Source organism: Ostrinia furnacalis, unplaced genomic scaffold (assembly GCF_004193835.3).
Source record: "Ostrinia furnacalis isolate ACB-3 unplaced genomic scaffold, ASM419383v2 OfSCF2039, whole genome shotgun sequence".
Taxonomy (NCBI): domain Eukaryota; kingdom Metazoa; phylum Arthropoda; class Insecta; order Lepidoptera; family Crambidae; genus Ostrinia; species Ostrinia furnacalis.
In genome coordinates, this window is record NW_021132278.1 from 791,779 (window position 1) to 815,999 (window position 24,221).

Sequence of the window (24,221 nt, forward strand, 5' to 3'; positions counted from 1 at the left end):
TTAGCTTTTAGCCTAGAGCACATGACAATGGGTGCAGAGGTGTCAAGCGCTAGATTTGGGCGTTCCAGATTCTGTCCTAGATTTCTGGGATGCTGCTGGGTGCAGCTGATGGTCTGGCCTACCCTGGTCAGACCAGAAGTCTAGCTGCCCCGTGGGCTTATAGTTTAGCTTTTAGCCTAGAGCATATGACGCTGGGTGCAGAGGAGGTGTCAAGCGCTAGATCTTGGGCGTGCGTTCCAGATTGTTTCCTAGATTTCTGGAATGCTGCTGGGTGCAGCTGATGACTCGTCCTAGTCAGTCCAGAAGCAACGACCAGGGGTGCTCCAGCTACAGTTTGGTCAGGCTGGCTTATAGTTTTGTCTCGGAGCACATGACATTGGGTGCAGAGGTGTCGGGCGCTAGATTTGGGCGTTCCAGATTTTGTTCTAGATTTCTGGAATGCTGCTGGGTGAAGCTGATGACTCGTCCTAGTCAGTCCAGAACTACCAGGGGTGCTCCAGCTACAGTTTGGTCAGGCTGACTAATAGTTGCTTATAGCTTGGTCTCGGGCTTGGTTACTAGATTCTGTCCTAAATTACTGGCTGCTGGATGCAGCTGAAGGCCTGGCCTCTGCTGTTTGGTCTATCCCAATGAGCCCAGGACCCTGGGTGGTCCAGCTACAGCTTGGTCTCGGGCGGGCAGCATGTAGGGCGCGTAGGGGCAGGCGTCGTAGGGCGCGCTCTGCAGCTGCGACGACGAGTAGTTGGAGCTGGAGAGATAGGCCCTGGACGCAGATGAAGCTTCCCAATCAGACTAGAACCTAAGACGCTGGATGCAGCCGGTGTGGGACGCTTGGGCTCCAGATTCTATTAGACTGCTGAGATCTGTCCCAGATTCTCTTCAAGATTCCCAGGACGCTGGGTTGTTGACCTAGCCCATTGGTCCTGGTTAGCCCTGAGCACATGACGCTGGGTGCAGAGGTATCTGGCACTAGATCTTGGGCGTGCGTTCCAGATTCTGTTCTAGATTGCTGAAATGGGTACAGTTGGAGGCTTGGCTTGTCCTAGTCAGTCAAGAGTCCCGATTACGGTAACTTTTAACGTCAACAATCCAGACACGCTTCTCGATTCTGCGATACGATTGGTCAAAACAGCTGACGTACGCTGTTGAACGACTAATGTAATCGGGGCTCAGGGGTGTTCCAGCTACAGTTTGGTCAGGTTGCCTTATAACTTGGTCTCGGGCTTGGGCCCGGGGCGGCGCGCGCGGCGGCGGCGCTCGGCGGCGGGCAGCATGTCGGGCGCGTAGGGGCAGGCGTCGTAGGCCGCGCTTTGTAACTGTGACGACGAGTAGTTGGAGCAGGAGAGATCGGCCCTGGAAGCAGATGACGCTTCCCAATCAGCCTAGAACCTATGACGCTGGATGCAGCCGGTGTGGGACGCTTGGGCTCCAGATTCTATCAGACTGCTGAGATCTGTCCCAGATTCTCTTCAAGATTCCAAGGACGCTGGGTTGTTGACCTAGCCCATTGGTCCTGGTTAGCCCAGAGCACATGACGCTGGGTGCAGAGGTATCTGGCACTAGATCTTGGGCGTGCGTTCCAGATTCTGTCCTAGATTTCTGGAATGCTGCTGGGTGCAGCTAATGACTCGTCCTAGTCAGTCCAGAAGCAACGACCAGGGGTGCTCCAGCTGCAGTTTGGTCAGGCTGCCTTATAGTTGCTTATAGTTTGGTCTCGGGCTTGGGCCCGGGGCGGCGCGCGCGGCGGCGGCGCTCGGCGGCGGGCAGCATGTCGGGCGCGTAGGGGCAGGCGTCGTAGGCCGCGCTTTGTAACTGCGACGACGCCGAGCAGTTGGAGCGGTGGTCGCTGTCGTTGTCTGCGCTGTCTACGTCACCTAGAAAGGTGAATGGAAGAATTTACACAGAGGTATGGCAATAGAGCAAGGCGAGAATATTCCAAATTATGGTGGACACTAGAAAACCCTAAGAGCTCTTTTAAATTAGATGTTATTATGAGCTGGACGTTTGTCGTGCGTTTGCAGGTATGACAACTCAACTGCGTCGGAATAAAATGGATAATTATCAATAGTCAATGTGCAGTCTTGCAAACGCACGACAGACATCCTGCTGAAAACGTCTAATTTGAAAGAACCTTAATGGTTGCTGTAAGGGAGTCGGATTCGTGTCGATCGTGGAAACGCAGTTGCGATCGACCGGTTTGGTCCAGACGTTCAAAACCTTAGTGCATCTGGTAACTAAGCACTGCCTTGGCACCTGGTACTACATTTTATTGGTGAAAACGTCACAGTTCACAACCACAGTAGAATACTCAAACTTACCATCGCTACTGTTGTTGCTAGGAACGTGAGCGTCTCGCAGGCGCGGCCTCCGTCGCCAGTAGCGGAATTCTCTTGGCAGCGTGTACGATCGCGGCAAGGAGATCTGTGAGGACAAAAATAGATAAGGAAATGTTAATAACAAAAATACTTGTACCAAATCTTAACATCACGTGCGATTGTGGTCAAATACCTGCCTTGTTATGCATAAAAAAAAAATGGTTTCCCAAGGTCTCCCAATGTTGGGTCACTTAGCATATCACTCCTTGAAGGTTGCCATCTTTCATAGTATCCCCCAGAGACAGAAGGAGACTAAGTTTTAGGCTTTTACCAGCATTGATCGTGTGTGAAACAAACGAACGAGTAGGTACATAACAATTAATTCATAAGGATATTCAGTGGTTTTTCGGTCCCTTTACTTGAGGGTAGTTGCTGTATAAGTTAATAGTTACGTACCTGGCTGTCAATATCGCTGGGCGGTCGCGGCGTGTCACGCGTGGGCCCGTCAGGGCTGGATTCTTCGCCGCTGCTGGCCGCACCTTCTTCCTTCTTGCGGGTTCTGTATACAACAGTTAAATGGTATAAGTTGAGGGTAAAAACAAGAGCCCAGGTACAGGAATAGAGGGAAGCTGTTTTCGCGTTCTCTTCTTCCTTCTTGCGGTCTTGAACACAGTGCAATGGTGTTAGTGGAGGATAGTCTCAATCTAAACGTCATGTGAAAGTAAATAAAAGCTTGTAAAATAGCGGGAAGGTGTTTTTTAGTCACGCTCTCTAACTTTTTGGAGGGTATTGTTGGCACATTTGAAAAGTGAATAAAAATTATTGAGTCATACAAGTCGCTGCTGCTCACGCGTATTACGAGTGTACGTTCATACTTTGGAGGCGGAGTTTTAGGGACACCTTTGTGTCAAGATATAAGTTCGAGGGATAACTTCGCCTGAGAAGAGCAACTTGCACAATTAACTAATATTCTTCTTAAAAAGCTACAAAAACATTAAAGCATGGATGGTACTCACGTGTAAGGCGGCCCCCAATGACAGCAGACTTGCCGGTTGCAGCCTTCCAAGTAATGAGGAGCCAGCAATATCTCCGGTGTCCTACACCGTTGCAGTTTCCTCATCTGTTCCATCTTCTTCCCAGCTAAACCCGGGTAAGGAAACATCCTCTCGCAATTCTGCCCGTACTGGTTACACGCACCCTCGTTATACGTACTCCTAATATTGTCGATGCTTTGGACGTTAGCTAAAGCGGTATGCAACGCCGAAACGTACTCCTCTTTCGACTCGTATTTCGGGTACTGACTGCTCTCGCAGTACCCAGAATACTCCCCTATTTGGTTCTCCCCGTAAATGTTATTCTGTATCCGAGGCTTATCTAACGGTGTGCTTTCATAGTTATTGTTCGATACATCGGGTATATACGTTCGTGGACTACTGTTTAGGACATTACGAGGGCTTCCGCAGCCGTTCGTATCGTAAGTCCTAGTTTCACCTAACGCTAAGTAATTTGGAGATCGTAAAGGCGTCCTGTTGACGTCAGTTCTTATATTTGCTGGGTTTTCGTAAAACGTTCTGGTGTTGTCGTATCTATTTGGCATTCGACGCAATTTTAGCGGATCGTTGAGATCGTTTGTGTTATTTTCTGCAGTGGGGAAGTTCTGGACCGTGTATTCTGGTTTTATTTCTGTGTAAGTGGGGTAAATGTTGCAGGTATGTGGTAGAACGGGGTAGTTTTGATACGAGTGGGTAATTTCTATGGTGGGCCAGGCGGGGGGTTCGGCATGGGTTTTGGCTCGAGGTATGGGCTGCCGCTGTAAGCTGCTGTATATTTCTTCGGCAGCAACTGGTGTGGTTTTGGCCAGTTTCCCTTGCTTGATCTCCTCCTCTATAACTCGTAACTCGGCGAGTTGCTTCTGTTTCTTCTCTTGCAGTTTTTGTTGGATGTTTACGCGGGAACCTACGCTTGAGCCTTCGTTTTCGGAGGACCCACCCTGTAAAGAAATAATAAATTATTTTTCTTCTACTTAAACTTTACTGGTTTTCAGAGAGAGCAGATGATCCAGTCTTTCCCAAAGTGGGCGATAACGCCCCCTTGTGGGCGCTGCAGGCTTGAAGGGGGGCGGTAAGAGACCCAGAAAAAATCGGGACGTTGTGTAGAGGCTTGGGAGGCGTCATCTACTAGGAGGACTCTTAGACATCGACTGAGCTCGACTCTTGACTACAAAAATGGGGGGCGCTAAAAATAATTTATTCTCAAAGTGGGCAGTAGACTAAATAAGTTTGGGAACCACTGGGTTAAAGGTTCAAGTCTATTAATGAGAAGAGATCTTCAAGTGCGTACGCGCACGCGATTTTTTTTGACATTTCAGCAGTTGTATTTGCAACTGCTGAAATGCAATTGCAATAAATTGTTTGTTATTCCAAATAAAATAAAACAATTTCTTTGCTTACGTGATGATTGTGTGCGGCCGGCAGAGGGCGCCTCCAGAAAGCGGCCGCAGGTGCGGCGGGGGGAGGGACAAATGACGTCGGCTTTTTCTTCTTTCTTCCATTGGCAGCACTGTTAAAAAGTAATAAATATACTTGTTAAAGCAATAAAGTATTAACGTAGAAGATATCTAAATTATGGGAATGGTTTCTTACCTATTGCTGACTGGATTGGAGAACCTACAATTGAATACGCCTGGTATTGCCGCGTTATCTGCTTGTGACGACTTACCTGTAAATATTTTATTATGCATTAGTAAAAAACATGATGGCAGACTTTAATTACTTCATATTTTATGGGTGAAACGAATAGACTTACCATTTTTATTTTGGGATGAAGCATTTGTACTATTTGTGCCTTGTTTATTTTCACCTAGCATATAACCTAATCTTCTTACGTGGAAATATCTGAAAAAGAAAGATGAGGTTCGTACCGGAATTTATCACCGAATCAAGTTTTGAACAACGTTACAAGAATTTGAGCCCCTCTGTATGCATATTCCCTACAAGACTGCCCTAATGCGCCACATCATACCATGCAAAATGTATAAAATAAATAAGGAGGTAGAAGGAACTCAACCTTTAAATACCGTTTAACGGCTGCATATATCCACATGACCCAGCATAAACGCGGGCGGCGCATAATAGAGCAGCAAGAATACGACATAAAAATATCACGGAAAGAGTGGACACTGGTCAGATATCATCGTAGCAGGCGTTCAATCCAAATGCCAATAAGTGACACTGTGAGTAACCCAAGTAACTTTATGGCTTAAACAAACAAATAACTTTAGCGGCGGCGCATAATTTTTAGCAGCATGAATGCGACCTCTTAAAATATCACGGGAAGAGTGTGTTCAATCCTTAAATACCGGCACTTTATTGCTTTTATTCGTATGATCCTGTATAGGTGGTATAACTGTTCTCAGCGTACCTATAATACAGCAGCATGAACGCCAGCCCCGCCGCGAAGGCAGCGGCGGCGGCGGCGGCCAGCGGCGCGGGCCGGCGCGCGCGGCCCGACCACCACCAAGCCGTTAACAACAGCCAGTTCTCAACGCACATTACGCAGTAGAACGTCACCTGGGGGAATAGAGGAAAAGTGAAATAGATGAAAGCGTGCAAACTACTTGACGCCATAGTGAAAAAAAAAAACGCAACTTGGCGGGAAAGTAGAGCGTCATGTTTGAAAATAGAACGTCACTTGCGCGAAAAAACCAAAGAAATAAACAAAAACGCCACGTGGCGGGAAAGTGGAGTGTTATGTTTGATCGAAAAATGTCCCCTGAGCCAGGCCTGTTCATCTCCGCGTGTTTACATCTAAAACAAAACACGCACGACGGCCCACCTACAGGATACTATTCGACAAGGCCATGCGTGAGTCAATGTTTCAACATTCTTTCGCACGCGTATTCTTGTGTATGATGGAAGAAAATAAAGAAATTGGTGTACTAAATACTAGAGATGGGTTATACTAGGTAAATTTGATACTAGGTGCACCTATTCCAAGTATATATTAATACTTGATCCAAATACCTATTCCACCTAGTACGTAGTAACTTACCACACTTGACGCGACTAGTGCGGACTAATCCACGTATTATGACTTTAAAATACAATTTTCTTTGAAAAGATACAACCGTAGTATTAATAATGCAATTTGAAATTGAATAATAATGTTTTTGCTGGCTGTTGATTTATTGATATCCTCCCTTCATACTTCAACAGGCTATTCCTATCTCACACCTGCCTGCGCTCAAATTTGTTTGTCAGACAGAGACGGAGTGAATCTCTACGTTCGCACATAAGCTTAGCGAGAAATACGCGGTGCGCGTAATACACGACTACGGATTATACAATAATAACCTCTATTACTTTGATGGTAGGGTCGGAAATCGTGTAATTTAAAAAATACTAGGTGGATTAAGTATTTTAAAAATTGGAATAGGTGCCACTTAGTACTGTAAAATACCTAGTGTGTGGATCTGTTCTAGTAAATACGTCTCATCTCTACTAAATACTGTGCAGTATTTACTTGCCTAAATAATAATATTTTTAAGTTGCCTCAAGACACTGAGAGGTAATTAAGTAGTTAATATTCATGATAATTCATGCTAAATCATGTATTTCCTCCGCCATTTTCCGCAGTTTGGCACCTTACGTCACATCATTTTACCGAAGTCAGTCCTAGAGCTTCGGCGCAGTGCCGATCACTGACGTTTGTCAACAAAATGGTGCTTGACTCTTGAGGCAGGCTAAATTATACCATATTGTCAATGACATTGAACAGATTTGAGCATACATTTTTTTAAACACCTTCGCGAAGTAAACGTAGTAACTTATTATTATTCTGTGGTAGTACTTATTATTATTCTGTGCCTGCGCTAACAATCAAAAGTAGTGAGAAAAATATTTCACGCCAAAGCGATCGATCACGCACATTGCAAAAGTTGGCTTGCCACAGCTATATACAATACAACAGCTTGCGGAAGTCAGCTTCTGCAAGTTGTATCCTACAGTTGAACCATAGTTTAATATTGTGGTAGAACGTCACGTGAGAATTGGTTCTCACTTTGAGAAAATTTATTGGCGATGAAAATAGTGTTTTTTTTTTCCAAATTAATTTTTAACAAAATAGGTATTTTAGTGGATTTATTTAGCATCTTTTTTTTGCCTCAACATACCATCTTCTGGCGGTGTTTGAGTTCCTGTATGTAGGCCTTGCACTGCTGGCTGACACTCGCCGTGGATATTGTGAAGAAATTGCAATAACGCCCCTATTACCAGCAGCATAAGGTGCAACGTACCATCTTCTGCCAGTGTTTGAGCTCCTGTATGTAGGCCTTGCGCGGCCGGCTGATGCTCGCCGTGGATATTGAGAAGAAGTTGCAATAAATGTTAATGCTGAATAAAGGTATTCTATTCTATTCTATTCAATAACGCATCTATTACCAGCCGCATAAGGTGCAACGTACCATCTTCTGCCAGTGTTTGAGCTCCTGTATGTAGGCCGGAATCCTCAATCATGGAGGAAATGACTATCTTACCTATAACTGCCGGAACACAACAATGCTGTTAACATTGTTGTTATGGCGACAGACTTAGGTAAGATGGTGGTAGCTAGCCAGGCGGACTTAGAACAAGCCCTACCACCAACCAAACCGAACAGTAAAATCTGCCCCCACTGTCCGTCTGAAGCAGGTTAACTTACCACTAGACCACAGAGGCGGTTATATTACTAGTCACATAAGGTAACGTACCATCTTCTGCCTATGGTTGAGCTCCTGCAGGTTGACGTAGGCGAACACGTAGACGAAGGCGATGAGCGCGGACAGGTAGGCCTTGCGCGGCCGGCTGATGCGCTCGCCGTGAAACGCGTTCTTGGGCGATATCAGCCATAAGAACATGGACACCCAGTGCAGACCTGAGAGTAACGAATTGTTATTTATCATCCCAACTTAATATTATAAATGCGAAAGTAACTCTGTCTGTCTGTCTGTCTGTTACGCTTTCCCGCTTAAACCTCGCAACCGATTTTGATGAAATTTGGCATAGAGATAGTTTGAGTCCCGGGAAAGAACATAGGATAGTTTTTATCCCGGTTTTTGAAACAGGGACGCGCGCGATAAAGTTTTTCTGTGACAGACAAAATTCCACGCGGGCGAAGCCGCGGGCGGAAAGCTAGTATTCTATAATATAAAAATGAATCGCAAAATGTGTTGGTAAGCGCATAACTCAACAACGCCTGGACCAATTTTATTAATTCTTTTTTTTAAATGTTTGTTGAAGTCCAAGGATGGTTTCTACAGCGAGAAAAGTTTGAAAATTTTCCGGGTAAACCCTAAAAAACTCAAAACTTCACCCCTAAGGGTAAAACGGGGTCCACGCGTACGAAGGCCGCTAGTTAGGAATAAAAACAACAAATAAAAATAACAAATTGAGGTCACGGAAATGTCATGGGTTGTGGTCACATCACTAACAGGGTAATAACACAAAATAGAAATGTGACAATTTGAGGGTAGTCGAAGATCTTCAAGCCCGCCCGATCGGATGACGCTGCGAGCCACCAGTCTGCTTTTGATTACGGTTGTAGCAACACAGTCGAAACGTCAAGCTGTCGAGTTTACTACTTATGAATATAACATAACAAGAACTATCTAATGAATTAACACCTACCTAGTTACTAATAAATATGACGAATTGATTGATATCCGACTTGACGTATGGGATGGCATAAATTAAACTATGTTGCTACACATAATATAATACACACAACACTCCACTCACAACACAACACAACACACTAATTCACTCAATACACCACAAAGTCCACAAACACACTAACTAAGAATGTATGTTAATACTTTTGGAAGAGCGGTAACCTCCTACTACAGGTATTCCTATACTTAAAAGGATGGTTACCAAAATATCTTGCTAATCCACTTTATTTATCAAACTAGCTTTCCGCCCGCGGCTTCGCCCGCGTGGAATTTTGTCTGTCACAGAAAAACTTTATCGCGCGCGTCCCTGTTTCAAAAACCGGGATAAAAATATCCTATGTTCTTTCCCGGGACTCAAACTATCTCTATGCCAAATTTCATCAAAATCGGTTGCGAGGTTTAAGCGGGAAAGCGTAACAGACAGACAGACAGACAGAAAAAACAACAAATAAAAATAACAAATTGAGGTCACGGAAATGTCATGGGTTGTGGTCACATCACTAACAGGGTAATAACACAAAATAGAAATGTGACAATTTGAGGGTAGTCGAAGATCTTCAAGCCCGCCCGATCGGATGACGCTGCGAGCCACCAGTCTGCTTTTGATTACGGTTGTAGCAACACAGTCGAAACGTCAAGCTGTCGAGTTTACTACTTATGAATATAACATAACAAGAACTATCTAATGAATTAACACCTACCTAGTTACTAATAAATATGACGAATTGATTGATATCCGACTTGACGTATGGGATGGCATAAATTAAACTATGTTGCTACACATAATATAATACACACAACACTCCACTCACAACACAACACAACACACTAATTCACTCAATACACCACAAAGTCCACAAACACACTAACTAAGAATGTATGTTAATACTTTTGGAAGAGCGGTAACCTCCTACTACAGGTATTCCTATACTTAAAAGGATGGTTACCAAAATATCTTGCTAATCCACTTTATTTATCAAACTAGCTTTCCGCCCGCGGCTTCGCCCGCGTGGAATTTTGTCTGTCACAGAAAAACTTTATCGCGCGCGTCCCTGTTTCAAAAACCGGGACAAAACTATCCTATGTTCTTTCCCGGGACTCAAACTATCTCTATGCCAAATTTCATCAAAATCGGTTGCGAGGTTTAAGCGGGAAAGCGTAACAGACAGACAGACAGACAGACAGACAGAGTTACTTTCGCATTTATAATATTAGTTGGGATAAAACATTTTCATATTTTTTTCATTACTGCGCACCTGACAGCCGTGACGTCACATTGACACTCGTCGGGTCACAGGGACGGGAGAGTCGCATTCCAGCGAGGTGCGTAGTTAGTTCGATCGGGTTGTACTAATGTTCTTCATTATAAATGACGATTTAAGACTCGTGATTCTCCATTATAATGGTATCATTTCTTACCTATAACTAAGAACACCCAATATTCATAGACTAGAGCGTAGACGGTGAGCGCGCACACCCTCGCTGATATTGTGCCCAGCCGCCACAGGAACTGCGAAAGATCACAAAATATGAGCAAAACAAAACCTTTTAGTAAAAGCCAAAAATATAAGATCGGTATCCATTACAGAAAGAAGTCTTCACTAAGTACTTATTTATAAAACAAAGTCGCTTTCTTGTCTGTCTGTCCCTATGTGCTTATGTTTAGATCTTTAAAACTACGGATTTTGATGCGGTTTTTTAATAGATAGTGATTTAAGAGAAAGGTTTATAACTTATAAACAAAACTTACTTATAAATTATAAGTATAAAACAAACATGCATATTTATACAAGAGAAAAGCCGAGAAATTACCTTGCAACCGTGCGAAGCCGGGGCGGGCCGCTAGTTTTCGGTAAGAAAGTTGGAAACGAACACGTTTCAGCCAAATGACGTCCACTGCTGAACAAAGGTCTCCCGCAAAGATTTTCCCAACTTATGTTTCGTTCTTAAGTATCTCCCCTGACCAAAAGCTGAGTACGTCCATGGTGACGGAGAATCCTCGAGCATAAGTACCTGAAGGACTTCTTAGCGGGAATCTGAAGCGTCATGTTAGCGGTTTTGTTTTATTTCCTCAAATTCGTGTTTGGGCGGCTATTAATGTGTAATAATGGTGGATTATTAACCATTAACTGTTCGTGAACGTGCATGAGTGTGGGCAAGTGAAGCAAAACAGTGCATCGTGATTCTTCTGGTTCTCTCAAGTTGTCCATAGGAGGTCTCAGCACCACAACTTTACTGAGACTCAAAGGGTGGGAAGGGGTATCATCTATCATCCTTCATTATATCATTACTTGATCTCATTTTGTAACTCGTATCACTTAGGTATATACTCGAAAATGGCACAAATCAAGTCGACCTCGACGTGTATTGCCAACATCATCAAAAAAGAAGAAGTACCTGAAAGATGACTCCCAGCCACGTGAGGACGAGCCGGTGCACATTCTGCAGCCGCACATTCTTGCTGAAGCTGGCCAGCGCCCAGCACACCGAGAACAGCGACAATGACGCCGAGATCACGTTCAGCTCTGCGAACGCTTTGTTGGCTGCAACGAAGGGGAAGTCAGGAATATTGTGGCAAATAAACCCATGTCAAAAAGGCTTTTGTTAAAAACCAATATTATTGATTGCTGGACTAGGTATTTAGTCTACAATTATGTAATTGCATGCAAAATTCATTAAGGATTTTTTCGATAGTGGTAGTGGTGATAGGTTATTGACCTGCTGATTCGGTAAATATACTGAGGCTGCCGCCAGCTCATATGTACTCAGTACCTTACGTATGTTAAAAGCGACTTAATGCCTGGTGTCATTTTCTTTCAGTGTGTTTACTTTATATGTTACTGGTTTATGCCATTTTGCAATAAAAATGTTTAAAAGAGCGCCAGAACAAAAATATTCAAAAAGGTTAACACATAGCAGGGATTTTGTTTACAGGGGTCACTTAAAAATTAGGGGTTGATGGTGAAAACGGGAATAATTCTCTCATCTCGCGCGCGAATAAGCAAAAGCAACAAAGTGAGGGATACTGACCTAACAGAACCTCTCCTGAAGGCTCGTCACCAGGGTCAGGGTCAGCAGGTTCGGGCGGGGGCTCCGCATCCCTGAACAAGACATGGAGCTGAAGCAGCAGCATCGGCGCCGCCTCGCAGAATGCGTGCACCAGCCGGAGCATGCCTGGGGATCATCATTATCATCAGGTCATTTAGTATCCACAAGCATTCCAGGAAACTCTCTATTGCTGGAAAGACGGGGAGTGCGCGGCATATTCTTCAAGTGGCTGTGTTGGACAAATCTCAATTAAGACAAATAGATAAATGTCTACTGAGTTCGCGGAACAGGACATGGAGTAGCAGCAGAAGCATCGGCGCCGCCTCGCAGAACGCGTGCACGAGCCGGAGCATGCCTGAGGATTATCATCATGTCATTTAGATTCCACAAGCACCTTAGGAAACTCTCCATTGCTGTAAAGACGGCGCATTCTTCAAGTGGCTGTCTTGGACAAATCTTAAGAAATTAAGACATAGATAAATGTCTTGCGAAACAGGACATGCAGTAGCATCAGCGCCGCCTCGCAGAACGCGTGCACCAGTCGCAGCATGCCTGGGGATCATCATCATGTCATTTAGATTCCACAAGCACCTCAGGAAACTCTCCATTGCTGGAAAGACGACGTATTCTTCAAGTGGCTGTGTTGGACAATCTTAAGAAATTAAGACATAGATAAATGTCTTGCGAAACAGGACATGCAGCTGCAGCAGCAGCATCGGCGCCGCCTCGCAGAACGCGTGCACCAGCCGCAGCATGCTTGGGGATCATCATCATGTCATTTAGATTCCACAAGCACCTTAGGAAACTCCATTGGTGTAAAGACGGCGCATTCTTCAAGTGGCTGTGTTGGACAAATCTTAAGAAATTAAGACAGATAAATGTCTTGCGAAAAAGGACATGCAGCTGCAGCAGCAGCATCATCGGCGCCGTCTCGCAGAACGCGTGCACCAGCCGGAGCATGCCTGGGGATTATCATCATGTCATTTAGATTCCACAAGCACCTTAGGAAACTCCATTGGTGTAAAGACGGCGTATTCTTCAAGTGGCTGTGTTGGACAAATCTTAATTAAGACAAATAGATAAATGTCTACTGAGTTCGCGGAACAGGACATGCAGCTGCAGCAGCAGCATCGGCGCCGCCTCGCAGAACCCGTGCACCAGCCGCAGCATGCCTGGGGATTATCATCATGTCATTTAGATTCCACAAGCACCTTAGGAAACTCCATTGGTGTAAAGACGGCGTATTCTTCAAGTGGCTGTGTTGGACAAATCTTAATTAAGACAAATAGATAAATGTCTACTGAGTTCGCGGATCAGGACATGGAGTAGCAGCAGAAGCATCGGCGCCGCCTCGCAGAACGCGTGCACCAGCCGGAGCATGCCTGGGGATTATCATCATGTCATTTAGATTCCACAAGCACCTTAGGAAACTCCATTGGTGTAAAGACGGCGTATTCTTCAAGTGGCTGTGTTGGACAAATCTTAATTAAGACAAATAGATAAATGTCTACTGAGTTCGCGGAACAGGACATGGAGTAGCAGCAGAAGCATCGGCGCCGCCTCGCAGAACGCGTGCACCAGCCGCAACATGCCTGGGGAGTCATCATCAGCTTATTTAGTACAAGTACCTCAGGGAACTCGATTGGCGGAAAGACTGCGTATTTTTCAAGTGGCTGTGTTGGACAAATTAAGAAATTAAGACATAGATAAATGTCTTGCGAAACAGGACATGCAGTAGCATCAGCGCCGCCTCGCAGAACCCGTGCACCAGCCGCAGCATGCCTGGGGATTATCATCATGTCATTTAGATTCCACAAGCACCTTAGGAAACTCCATTGGTGTAAAGACGGCGCATTCTTCAAGTGGCTGTGTTGGACAAATCTTAAAAAATTAAGACAAATAGATGTCTAGCAAGTTCGCGGAACAGGACATGCAGCTGCAGCAGCAGCATCGGCGCCGCCTCGCAGAACGCGTGCACCAGCCGGAGCATGCCTGGGGGGTCATCATCATCATCAGGTCATTTATTTACCATAAGAACATCAGGTGCAAAAGCATCTCCATTGCTGGACAAACGTGGATTACGCGGGAACATTTTTCAAGTGGATGTATTAGGGAGGCAATACAGTGACTGTTTCCGTAAGAAATAACTGGATGACGCCTCTGTTCAGTAGTGGTACCAATGATCTTGATGAATTTTTGATGCAGACCGATAGTTCCCTGCTGGAAGTCGATGTTCTGTGTTTAGCAGTGCTCGTATGTTACTTACTTACAGTTGGTGCTTGACGCGCCGCAGCTCCACTAGCACTCTTAGTGAACTTGGACGAGAACGCCTCAAAGTGACCCTCGACCGTTCTTCCAAAAGCGAAATGACTGAAAAGAAGTTACTTACACAGGTCCCGCACTTGGTGCTTAACCCGTCGCAGTTCCACTGGCACCAGTAGCCGCGCGTACCGCCACAGCACGCCGAGCTGGAGGCAGTGTAGTACCACAGGCAGCCAGGGCGCGCGCCCCTTGGTAAATGAGGTAAAAAGCATAAAAGCTGGCTCTCTATTCAATGCAGTCATCAAAAGACAGTCTCCGCTAGAAAAAGGAGTGACGTTTTCAGCTGACGACTGATCTAAGATGACCAATCACCTGGTTGAAACTCATTAAATTGGTTGATGCCGCCCGAAGTTCCCTGGAAGTAAAACCCTTTCTTTAACAGTGCTAAGTTACTTACACAGGTCCCGCACTTGATGCTTCACCTGCCGTAGCTCCACTGGCACCAGTAGCCGCGCGTACCGCCACAGGACGCCGAGCTGGAGGCAGTGCAGCACCACAGGCAGCCAGGGCGCGCGCCCCTTGGTTAATGAGGTAGAGAGCATACAAGCTGGCTCTCCATTCAACGCAGTCATCAAAAGACAGTCTCCGCTAGAAAAAGGAGTGACGTCTTCAGCTGTGACGATTGATGGAAGATGACCAATCACCTTAATGAAACTCATTAAATTGGTTGATGCCGCCCGGTTGCCCCTTGCTGGAAGTGAAAAACCCTGTTTTAGCAGTGCTAAGTTACTCACACAAGTCCCGGACTTGGTGCTTCACGCGCCGGAGCTCCACTGGCACCAGTAGCCGCGCGTACCGCCACAGCACGCCGAGCTGGAGGCAGTGTAGTACCACAGGTAGCCAGGGCGCGCGCCCCTTGGTTAATGACACAGATATAGGTATATCTATATCTGTGGTTAATGAGGTAGAGAGCATACAAGCTGGCTCTCCATTCAATGCTGTCATCAAAAGACAGTCTCCGCTAGAAAAAGGAGTGACGTTTTCAGCTGACGACTGATGGAAGATGACCAATCACCTTAATGAAACTCATTAAATTGGTTGACGCCGCCCGATTGTTCCTTGCTGGAAGTGAAACCCTGTCTTTAACAGTGCTAAGTTACTCACACAGGTCCCGCACTTGATGCTTGACACGGCGTAGCTCCACTGGCACCAGTAGCCGCGCGTACCGCCACAGCACGCCGAGCTGGAGGCAGTGCAGCACCACAGGCAGCCAGGGCGCGCGCCCCTTTCGGCCCTCGCCCGCCCACCACACGTGTAGGTACCAGCGGAGAGAGAGCACCTGGATTCAAGATATTAAACCTTATGTTAGTAAAGAATAAGGTAGGTTTTCGGGTTCTAGTAGGAGAGGAACTGGGTTGTTTTTATTGGTGTTCAAGCTGATTCTAGCATTCCTCGCCATGTGCGTGTCCAGGGTTGGGCAGCGGTTCCCCTTTGAAGGAACCAACTCAAACTACCTGACCTAAAACATCTGGTCAGAAGCTGGGTATGACCTGCCCCCCTTCTAGGTCAGAAGCTGAGTAGGTACGCCCATGTTCCATACAGGAATTGCAAAATCAACTCAAAATCAAAAATATTTATTCAATTTAGACCACAAGTGGCACTTATGCTGCAGAGGGAACAATAATACATAGTTCCAGTTCGATGGTCTCATGTTGAAAACAAAGTTGATGAGGCTTAAGAATTTCTCTCCCAGTCAACCTTTGGGCTAAACAGTTTTATTTTTAACTTAATGCTATGTGTTCAAAAATCATGTTTTCGTGTTCAAATAGACGACAAACCTGCGAAATAAGCAGCGACGTGATGACAATCGATATAGCGGCTGCGAAGGTGCCCTTATACCCGCGTTCCAGCAGCGCGTACCCCATGACCACGTCGAACACCACGTCGCAGAAGTAGCCCGCCAGCGAGATCACGTTGAAGAGCACGTCGCACAGGGGGAGGAACTCCGCCATTTCGGTACATCGCAATTTCAGTGCTAGCTCAACTTGAAACTGTGGTGATCTCGCATTATTTTCGAATTTTCGCTACCTGGAGGAAGATGAAAGATTTATTTCTGCAATCGCAAGATGCGTGATAGGAAACGCGAAACGTTCCATTCTTCAATCAAACATTAACCATTTTTTGGACTCGCTAATTACTACCAATTTTTATATTGTTTAGTTATTTAATCAAATTAATACACTACGAAATCGTATTTTAATGGCCGTGCACGTCGATAGGCAAAACTTTTTTTTTTAATTAGAAACTCCGTGGAACGGAACGCATTTTTGACGCGGCTGACGTTTATGACAGTTCTCGTTCGAGTTTCACGTCACTTTTGTTGCTAATTTTATTTTCCTTCCGTTTCTCTTCTAGATATTTCTGTATTAAATTCGTAACTCAACTGATAATGTCTAATTATACTGATTTAGTTAGTAAATTCGGCAAGGAGACTTCAAGAGCTGCTTGCAAAAAGTGTGGTTATGCTGGCCACCTCACATTCCAATGTAGAAACTTTATCAAAGTAAGTTTTTATTTATAGTTTTCAATACTCTCAACTAGTTAAATAAACTAATTATATATTTTTTAGATTATAAGACAGCTAAGAAAACAATCACAGAAATGTACTTTTTTTTTCTGTTCAACACAACATGGCATTGCAATACTAATTAAACAATTTTGTTGTCATTAGGTAGACCCAAACAAAGAGATAGTGTTAGATGTGAGTAGCACAAGCAGTGACAGTGAGCAGGAATATGCAACTCCGCTGCAGACTCTGCGGGAGGCTGAACTACGGCAGAAGCTGCAGGAAAAACTACAGAAGGCTAAAGAAAAGAAAAAGAGTAAAAAGCGCAAGAGGTAAACAACTAGTAATTAGACATTACAGAAATTATTATTTAATCATATTCATTCTGATAAATTCCAAAGCCATTGTTGAGCAGTTTTTCTGTCAATACTAGTTCCACTTACTTTATGAATGGCCGAATATATATAATTAATTACTGAGACAAATTCTTTTTATTATTTTAATTAATACCATAAATTAGATGCTCATTTACTTTGCTCAAAGCCATTTTTGTCATAACTTATGACTGGTTTTTAAAACAGAAATTTTGTTTCAACAGATCATCAAGTACTTCAAGCACCACTTCATCGTCATCATCATCATCATCTTCCACTTCATCAGACAGCAGTGACTCAGATAGAAAGAAGAGAAGGAAACACAAAAAGAAAGAATCAAAGAAGTCGAAAAAATCTAAGAAATCTCGTAAAGATAAGAAAAGTAGAAAATGACATTTAAGAAATAAGATTTAGGTCTAATTTAACTGTGTGTGACCCATGTGGCAGGGAACTTATTAGCAATAATCAAGGCTGACTATTAAAAAAGTTGTGTTGGTTTTTAGACAAATATTTGTGTGTAGGCCATAAATAATTGACTGATTTTACAATAAGTGTATTGAATAATGTTAAGTTTCCATTATACTACCACATTAATATCAATGAGTTGTACACAATCTGTGTTATTATCTCTGTTATGAATCTTTTTTCTGTGTTTTATTATTTTGTTATGGCACTAACGATTAGATAGTATTGCAGTCTTGAGATGAGAAGAATCATTACAGTTTGTACATTTTTATATTTTGTATGTAGCATACAATGAAGAATCAATAGTCTATTTTAAATTTTACAAACAGTACATTTACTGGTAATATGGAATACCTATGTATTACTAATTGAACATGCCTAAATGAATTTTATTATAGTAAACAAATTTGAACCCTATTTTAAGCAATAAATAAATACCTCAGCATGTAAAATATGTGATGTTAACCAGCAACGAATAAACATAAATCAGAAAACATTTTGTTATTAATTCATATTAATAAATACCACAATATTTTTTTTTACATATAGCATCTAATAGAGATGTATGATTTGCCTTTGTTTATATAAATGAATGTGGCTCTTAAGTTAATATTTATTTGGATTAGATAAATAGAAAGGATTCTTTAGCCAGATAAATAAGTAAATAAAAGCTATTTTAGCTATATTCTGTTAAAAATATTAAACAGTTGATTACAGCTAATTAAAGTCTTGATTTTACTTGTTATGTACATAGAAAGAGTTATTTCAAATTAGTTGGTCAATTGAAGAGGAAAACTGATTAATTTTCTATTAGTTTAATAAAGAAATGAATCGTAATTTGTATGTAGGTTTAAAATATATTAAATTACAAAGCAGCACTTGAAATGCAGGTTTTGCCTACACTTTCTTTGGACCAAAACACCCCATAGCTACTGATAGAAAGTAGGGTACACACTTCACTTTCCCCATTATTAAAAATGTTTGTTTTCCCACGCACTACAACTTATTTTCAATACAAATAGGTTGAGACATAAGTTTTTCTGATAAATCGAGGCATTCTCATAGAAAAAGTAACATTACTCACCATAGATCCTGTGGAATTTCAGCGTTTTCTCCCAAATTAAGCCCCAAGATATATTGTTGCGGGGGTTTAAAACAAACTAAAGCATTTCTCACGTATTGTATTTTAATTAAATTACAGTTTGTTATCAGTTCCCACGGCTATCACTATTCACATCACACAAAAAGCTTAGATATTTTGGTTAAGTTATTCAAGTTCCAATCAAGTTCACGTCAAAAGTTCATTGATGGTGTCGCCATCTAGCGGCCGGTATGCGGAACGCGTGAAAGCTCGATCGATCAACAGGTGCGTTCACGAGATTGCTAATTCACTTCATACTTGACTGCGTTCACACAAAAAATAATAAGTATTTTTTAACAAAAACAAAATGTTATGTTAAGTGTTCTTTTAACAGTTGAGCATAGTTTTTACGGGTTAAGAAGTGCTTGATAACGAGATCTTGATCAGTCATGTGTCGTTTCGGTTTCTTCCAATGTGCCGTGATCGGTGTCCTGAAAACAAGCATTAAAATAAAAGTATACTTTACCTACTTGGGTTTGATTTGAAGTTGCTCTATCAAGCAAGAAGCACTATAATGCACGCTACTTTGCTGGTTTTGTTATGTGGGTAGTTAGATAATATCACAGATAATATATAATATGTTCACCTTTGACAGTACACTGAGCAGGCGCCGAGTAGCCTCAAGAACCCTGGCAGCGCGAACTCAAGAGACGCATCCTCCATGGCGATGGTTTTGATCAGCTGGACGGGGTCAGCTTTCATGGAAGACATGTTGCAGATCGAAGCCTGTGAGTTTGAATTTGAATTTGAATTTGAAAAAATTTGAATTTTCAAATTATTTTATTCTGACTACCCAGTATCTAGACTAGATCCGTTGTTTCGGGGGGTCACCTGTGAGCATGGCATTGTCCACACCGCGACGCCGCGCCGAGCATTTTATAAAGTTCATGATCATCGTGGTGAAATTTAAAGCGAAAAATTTGATCCTTGGCGTAGAAATGTTAAAATTTGGTTTGTTTCACTTGATATTGAGTAGGTAAGTGCTCTAACGGAAGGTTTGCCACGCATATTACAAGAGCGAGCATGCGACAAAAAATGCCACGTAACGTAACTTAGTAATAAGGAGACAAATCAAATCAAATAATTTATGTGTAAAACAATGGGAATCTTAAAGGGGTTTAAGTAGCTAGTTGTTGTTGTACTCCACCTTGGTCTCTCCTACATTTCTGAAATTTGTGTGATTTTTGGTCCTACTTTGAGTACTACCCGATTCTTCGCTATCCCAGCAGTTTCAAGATTCCCGAAGGTACCTCACGAACGTACCTCAGTAAAGGCAGACACGTCGTGCCTCTGCCTCTCTAGCGACGTGACGAAGCTCTTGGTGATGACCTGGCACTGGTTGCTGACGTGCCTCACGCACAGCTTGTACGTGTTCCTGCTTTTGATGGGACAGCTCCTTTCAATCTGCGAAGTTGCTCTTGTTGCCTAAAATTGATAAAAAATAAGTTGCAACGACAGTTTTCTCATTGATGGCATGTGCCACAGATAAAATCGCAAGTTAACTGGTAGAGGATGCCTTTTCGCATTATGTTCACCTTTATTACCATGGCCGAAAGCCAAATCAGAATCAAATCAATGATCAGTCAAGGTCAGGACCCGACTGGAAGGCTTTGAGGCCAAACTGGGTACCCTGCAGAACTCCACAGAGGTCTTAGGCGCTGATGAGATTAATCATCTGATTGCCAATACTGAGTCTTACCTTCATTACGTCGTTTAAAAAGAACAGTGCCTTCTTATGGTAGCTCTTGAACATCTTCATCAAGATCTTCTTCATGTGGACCACGAGGTCCTTTTGCGTCGGCACTTCGTAAGGGCCGATGCTCAGAGGTACCTCCTCTTCGGGGCAAACGTAGGGCTTGTAGGGCGCGTTGTTGAGCAGGGGCTCTTGAGTAGTGGTAGTTGTCTAAAATGGAAGGTTCCTTTGAAATAAATTAAGATACGTCATAGGTAAGAAACCACAAATTTGCAAAAAATTGCGATATTCCCAAAAGCGTCACAGTACCTAAAGAAAAGTTTGGGAAGCCCTAACTTAGAGAATATAATTTATGATATCTTCATCTTCTTCTTCCCAGTCGTTACGCTTTGTTGTTGTGGGTGGATGTTACTGGCGTTAAGATGTCTCGCCCAGTAGCGGCGTAAGGGGGGGGCGGGGGCGGTGGGGGCGGTCCGCCCCGGGTGCCAAGCATCAGGGGGTGACACAAGTCGCGCAGATTAGTACTCACTGGCACATCTGCATGGCAAATCTGGTCTATGTCCAATCTTTGAATCGGTAGGTAACCCCAAAATCCTAGGGGGGTACCAGGGGGTGTCATAGGACTTGTGACGGATGGGCGATCGCCCCGGGTGCCGACCCATGCTACGCCGCCACTGGTCTCGCCATCTTTGCCTGTTGGTGGTTATCTTGGTGTATTCATGCATTATGAATATCTGGTTCAACAGCCATTTAAAGCATTAACAAACTTACCTTTGTCATAGTAGTTTCAGTACTAGCCATGGTACTTATTTCAGGGAGTTGGATTTCTTCCCAACTGGTCGAGGTCTTCGCCGTGGTATGTAACGTCGTAGTTGATGGTGATGACGTCACTGTGTTGGGGTATATGGCTTTCAGGTCGAAGCCAGGGAATATCTCATATTCAGCCGAGCTGCGGCAGAAGCTCAACTTGAAGATAACTATAGTGTCTGTAAAAATAAACGTAGGTAATAAATAAAACTTTAGGCTTTACTTAGGCGTTTTGTTGTACCGAAATACTGGCGACGTAGCGAGACAGAGTGGCTACAACAGGCTACGCTTACTTATTAAGTAAACTACGGACTGCTTAAGGTGACGTTAGAACGTAAGTTTAATCTTAAAACATTTAATAGTTAGTCAAATTAAAATTTTAGGAGACACGAAAGTTCAGGTCAATTACCAGACATGCATTAAATTTTAATTAAGTATGTAACCAACTGATAGTAAGTAGATCGTTAAGTACATAATATTTTCTCCAGAATGGCGGCGTCGGTTACCCTTAAGTTTGTTTAAAAACGTTGTGTGATAAAAAAACAAGCAAAGCAATAATAGTATAATGGCTAGTTAAAACTAAAATGAAACCACTTACACAATCCCAAACACCGCAGCAAGCCCATAATAACAGCTGTTTAGGTTAAACCAGCTAAGTCCTGTAATCCGGCGGTGGAGCTGGTGGTCACGCACGACTATAACTCTACAACTTTATTTATTATGAAGCTCCTAAAGTTTCAAGTTGAAGGTATTTTACTTCGAGGTAGACATTAATTTATAAATAAATGTTAACTACTGATTTTCATCAATAAAACACCCCGTTACTTAATTCACTTTGCTTATTTCTTTTACACCTTTACCTGTTGTAATTTGTACACATTAATTTACTTTATTTTTACAAGTCACATCACAAACAAGTACTTAATAAGAAGCTCTATTTTTTTCAGTCATAGAATGGTCATAGATAAGTAAAGAAAGATTTCACATTTACGAGATAATGGGAAAATATTTCCATCGCCTTTCCCTAAAAAAAATCAAGTAAATTGCTAGCAAGAGCAACCGATAGTGGTATAACGTTCGATCGGTCTACTAATACCAATGAAATGTTTGGAGCGTAATAATGTTTGTTCAACAACGCTCAGTAAGAGGTGCTACAATACTACTTCGTCATGTTTTCAAGTAAAGTAGGCAATATCAACAATTTCAGATGGTCTTTACCATTATTGGTCTAAAATAACTCAATTGTTTTAATTTACTACTTTGTTTTGGTCTATAAAAATAAATGACTGACTAAGTATGACACTAGTATTATATTATCTGTGGTATGACCTATCTGGCATGGAGGAATTATTTCATTATCTAAATAAGCGGTCTGGTAAGACTTTAATTAAAAAAAATATTTAAAATAGATGCCGGTATAGTAAGGAGGTCTTACATAACTGATAATTATTATCATGCTACTGTCCACTAAACTAGGAAAAAATAATCATGTTGACGTAAAGCCTTTATTGAATAAACGAATAAGTTGTTGGCATGGTTACGTAAGACTGTCGCTATGGCAACGTATTTATTTACCAAATATTGTCAATTTCAATAATCCATTGTTGTTCTGTTGTAGGAGGGTGTAATTTGTGATTATCAAATTAAAATGAATAAGCCATTGAGCGCAGATGATATTGCGGCCATGGAGAGCCAGTTGCGGGACTGTGTGGCGGAAGACAGAAAGCACTGGCAGATCAACGATGTGAAATGTGATGCCATTCACACTGCCAAGTCTTATGAGGAGTTTGCGTGAGTATCTATCTGAATAGTTTTAACACTGTTATTTACTATTTACTTAAACGGTTTACGGTGACTGGTATACAAAACTACCCTACCAATTGTACAGGGAGGGAGTGGTTTTACCTATGAAGATTTTGTGCAGTAGGGTTAGCTAACAGAAATAGCTAACTACAAGTTAGTTGTGTGGACTGTAGTGGTGGCTCAGCCATAATAGAAAGAGAATTACCCCCACTTTTCCCGTGGATGTCGTAAGAGGCGATCAAGGGAGATGAAATTTAAATTACATTTTTATTTCAGGGACCGCGTAGCAGCAGCGCACTTGCGACCTTTGGAGAAAAGTGACTTTAAGAACAAAGCCAAAAGAAGCTGGAACCAGTATGCAGCGAAAGAAAAGGAAGACCAAGAATAGTGGCATATTGTGTTAATTATAACGTGTGGTTCAGTATTTATTTAGAATTAGAATGCACCATTTAAATACAGAGGTGTTATGATCTTGAACACTTTTTGTTTTAATTTTATAAAAGTTAAGATCACTGGAGTTAACTTTTCAGCATCAGAGAAGAAAAGAAAGATCGTTGTTTATGATTTTATTTTTTTACATTCGGTATAATGATCAAAATATATTTTTACAAAGTTAGGCAAAATTTAATTAACAATTATTGATTTAATAACTAGTGTGAATCATAAAAATTATCAAAAATCGAATTTAAGTTACTATAAAATTGAACTCTACATAGCTGTTACGATGTTACATACCTAGTTCCTAATAGTTGCGGACTCAGTGGTGGCATGCATGCATGGAATATGAATGTTACTCGCTTGTTCCTAACGAGTCACACCAAAACGAGTAACCTGTTACTCTTTGGGAAAAAAAAAACCCATCCAGTCACGTCCAGTCACACCCCTACCTACTCGTTAACCTGTATTTTCTTACTGTAAGCTTTAGATTACTTCATTATTTAGATATTTTATGTATTTTGTACATTGTTTCTTAAAAAAAAAAAGTATAAAGTAGTATATCCGTTAAGCTAGCACCCATAACACAAGCATTAAGTTGCTTAC

General features: G+C 42.6%; 4 protein-coding genes across 4 annotated transcripts; 2 read left to right on the plus strand and 2 right to left on the minus strand.

Annotated features, from left to right (window-relative positions):
• Window positions 1-1,176: 1,176 nt before the first annotated feature.
• On the minus strand, window positions 1,177-19,045 carry LOC114354300 (uncharacterized). The gene is made up of 15 exons (XM_028306602.1): window positions 18,821-19,045; window positions 16,170-16,419; window positions 15,496-15,670; window positions 12,052-12,195; window positions 11,419-11,564; window positions 10,441-10,531; window positions 8,062-8,225; window positions 5,736-5,884; window positions 5,121-5,209; window positions 4,958-5,033; window positions 4,766-4,874; window positions 3,332-4,305; window positions 2,772-2,874; window positions 2,319-2,421; window positions 1,177-1,874 (listed from the first exon to the last, which is right to left on the minus strand). The coding sequence occupies exons 2-15, from the start codon at window positions 16,341-16,343 to the stop codon at window positions 1,702-1,704; spliced, it is 2,670 nt and encodes an 889-aa protein (XP_028162403.1). The 5' UTR covers window positions 16,344-16,419; window positions 18,821-19,045; the 3' UTR covers window positions 1,177-1,701.
• On the plus strand, window positions 16,672-18,208 carry LOC114354303 (protein SREK1IP1). Its single transcript, XM_028306609.1, has 3 exons — window positions 16,672-16,894; window positions 17,063-17,229; window positions 17,496-18,208. The coding sequence occupies exons 1-3, from the start codon at window positions 16,781-16,783 to the stop codon at window positions 17,662-17,664; spliced, it is 450 nt and encodes a 149-aa protein (XP_028162410.1). The 5' UTR covers window positions 16,672-16,780; the 3' UTR covers window positions 17,665-18,208.
• Window positions 18,925-24,133, minus strand: LOC114354302 (uncharacterized). Its single transcript, XM_028306608.1, has 6 exons — window positions 23,916-24,133; window positions 21,342-21,556; window positions 20,577-20,780; window positions 20,141-20,302; window positions 19,464-19,603; window positions 18,925-19,308 (listed from the first exon to the last, which is right to left on the minus strand). The coding sequence occupies exons 2-6, from the start codon at window positions 21,369-21,371 to the stop codon at window positions 19,188-19,190; spliced, it is 657 nt and encodes a 218-aa protein (XP_028162409.1). The 5' UTR covers window positions 21,372-21,556; window positions 23,916-24,133; the 3' UTR covers window positions 18,925-19,187.
• LOC114354304 (coiled-coil domain-containing protein 103) lies at window positions 19,540-23,633 on the plus strand. The gene is made up of 3 exons (XM_028306610.1): window positions 19,540-19,605; window positions 22,996-23,168; window positions 23,457-23,633. Exons 2-3 carry the CDS (start codon window positions 23,026-23,028, stop codon window positions 23,566-23,568), a joined length of 255 nt encoding a protein of 84 aa, XP_028162411.1. The 5' UTR covers window positions 19,540-19,605; window positions 22,996-23,025; the 3' UTR covers window positions 23,569-23,633.
• Window positions 24,134-24,221: the final 88 nt, after the last annotated feature.

Bases quoted from the DNA above. Each gene is read 5' to 3' on its own strand.
- LOC114354304 (XM_028306610.1), top strand. From the start codon at position 23,026: ATGAATAAGCCATTGAGCGCAGATGATATTGCGGCCATGGAGAGCCAG. The intron at 23,169-23,456 runs GTGAGTATCTAT...TTTTTATTTCAG, and splicing joins AAGTCTTATGAGGAGTTTGC to GGACCGCGTAGCAGCAGCGC.
- LOC114354302 (XM_028306608.1), bottom strand. From the start codon at position 21,371: ATGGCTAGTACTGAAACTACTATGACAAAG. The intron at 20,781-21,341 runs GTAAGTTTGTTA...CTTCCATTTTAG, and splicing joins CTGAAACTACTATGACAAAG to ACAACTACCACTACTCAAGA. The intron at 20,303-20,576 runs GTAAGACTCAGT...TATCAATTTTAG, and splicing joins TTTTAAACGACGTAATGAAG to GCAACAAGAGCAACTTCGCA.
- LOC114354303 (XM_028306609.1), top strand. From the start codon at position 16,781: ATGTCTAATTATACTGATTTAGTTAGTAAATTCGGCAAGGAGACTTCA. The intron at 16,895-17,062 runs GTAAGTTTTTAT...TGTTGTCATTAG, and splicing joins AATGTAGAAACTTTATCAAA to GTAGACCCAAACAAAGAGAT. The intron at 17,230-17,495 runs GTAAACAACTAG...TTGTTTCAACAG, and splicing joins AAGAGTAAAAAGCGCAAGAG to ATCATCAAGTACTTCAAGCA.
- LOC114354300 (XM_028306602.1), bottom strand. From the start codon at position 16,343: ATGGCGGAGTTCCTCCCCCTGTGCGACGTGCTCTTCAACGTGATCTCG. The intron at 11,565-12,051 runs GTCAGTATCCCT...CCTTCGTTGCAG, and splicing joins TTCAGGAGAGGTTCTGTTAG to CCAACAAAGCGTTCGCAGAG. The intron at 10,532-11,418 runs GTACTTCTTCTT...GATCTTTCGCAG, and splicing joins GGCTGGGAGTCATCTTTCAG to TTCCTGTGGCGGCTGGGCAC.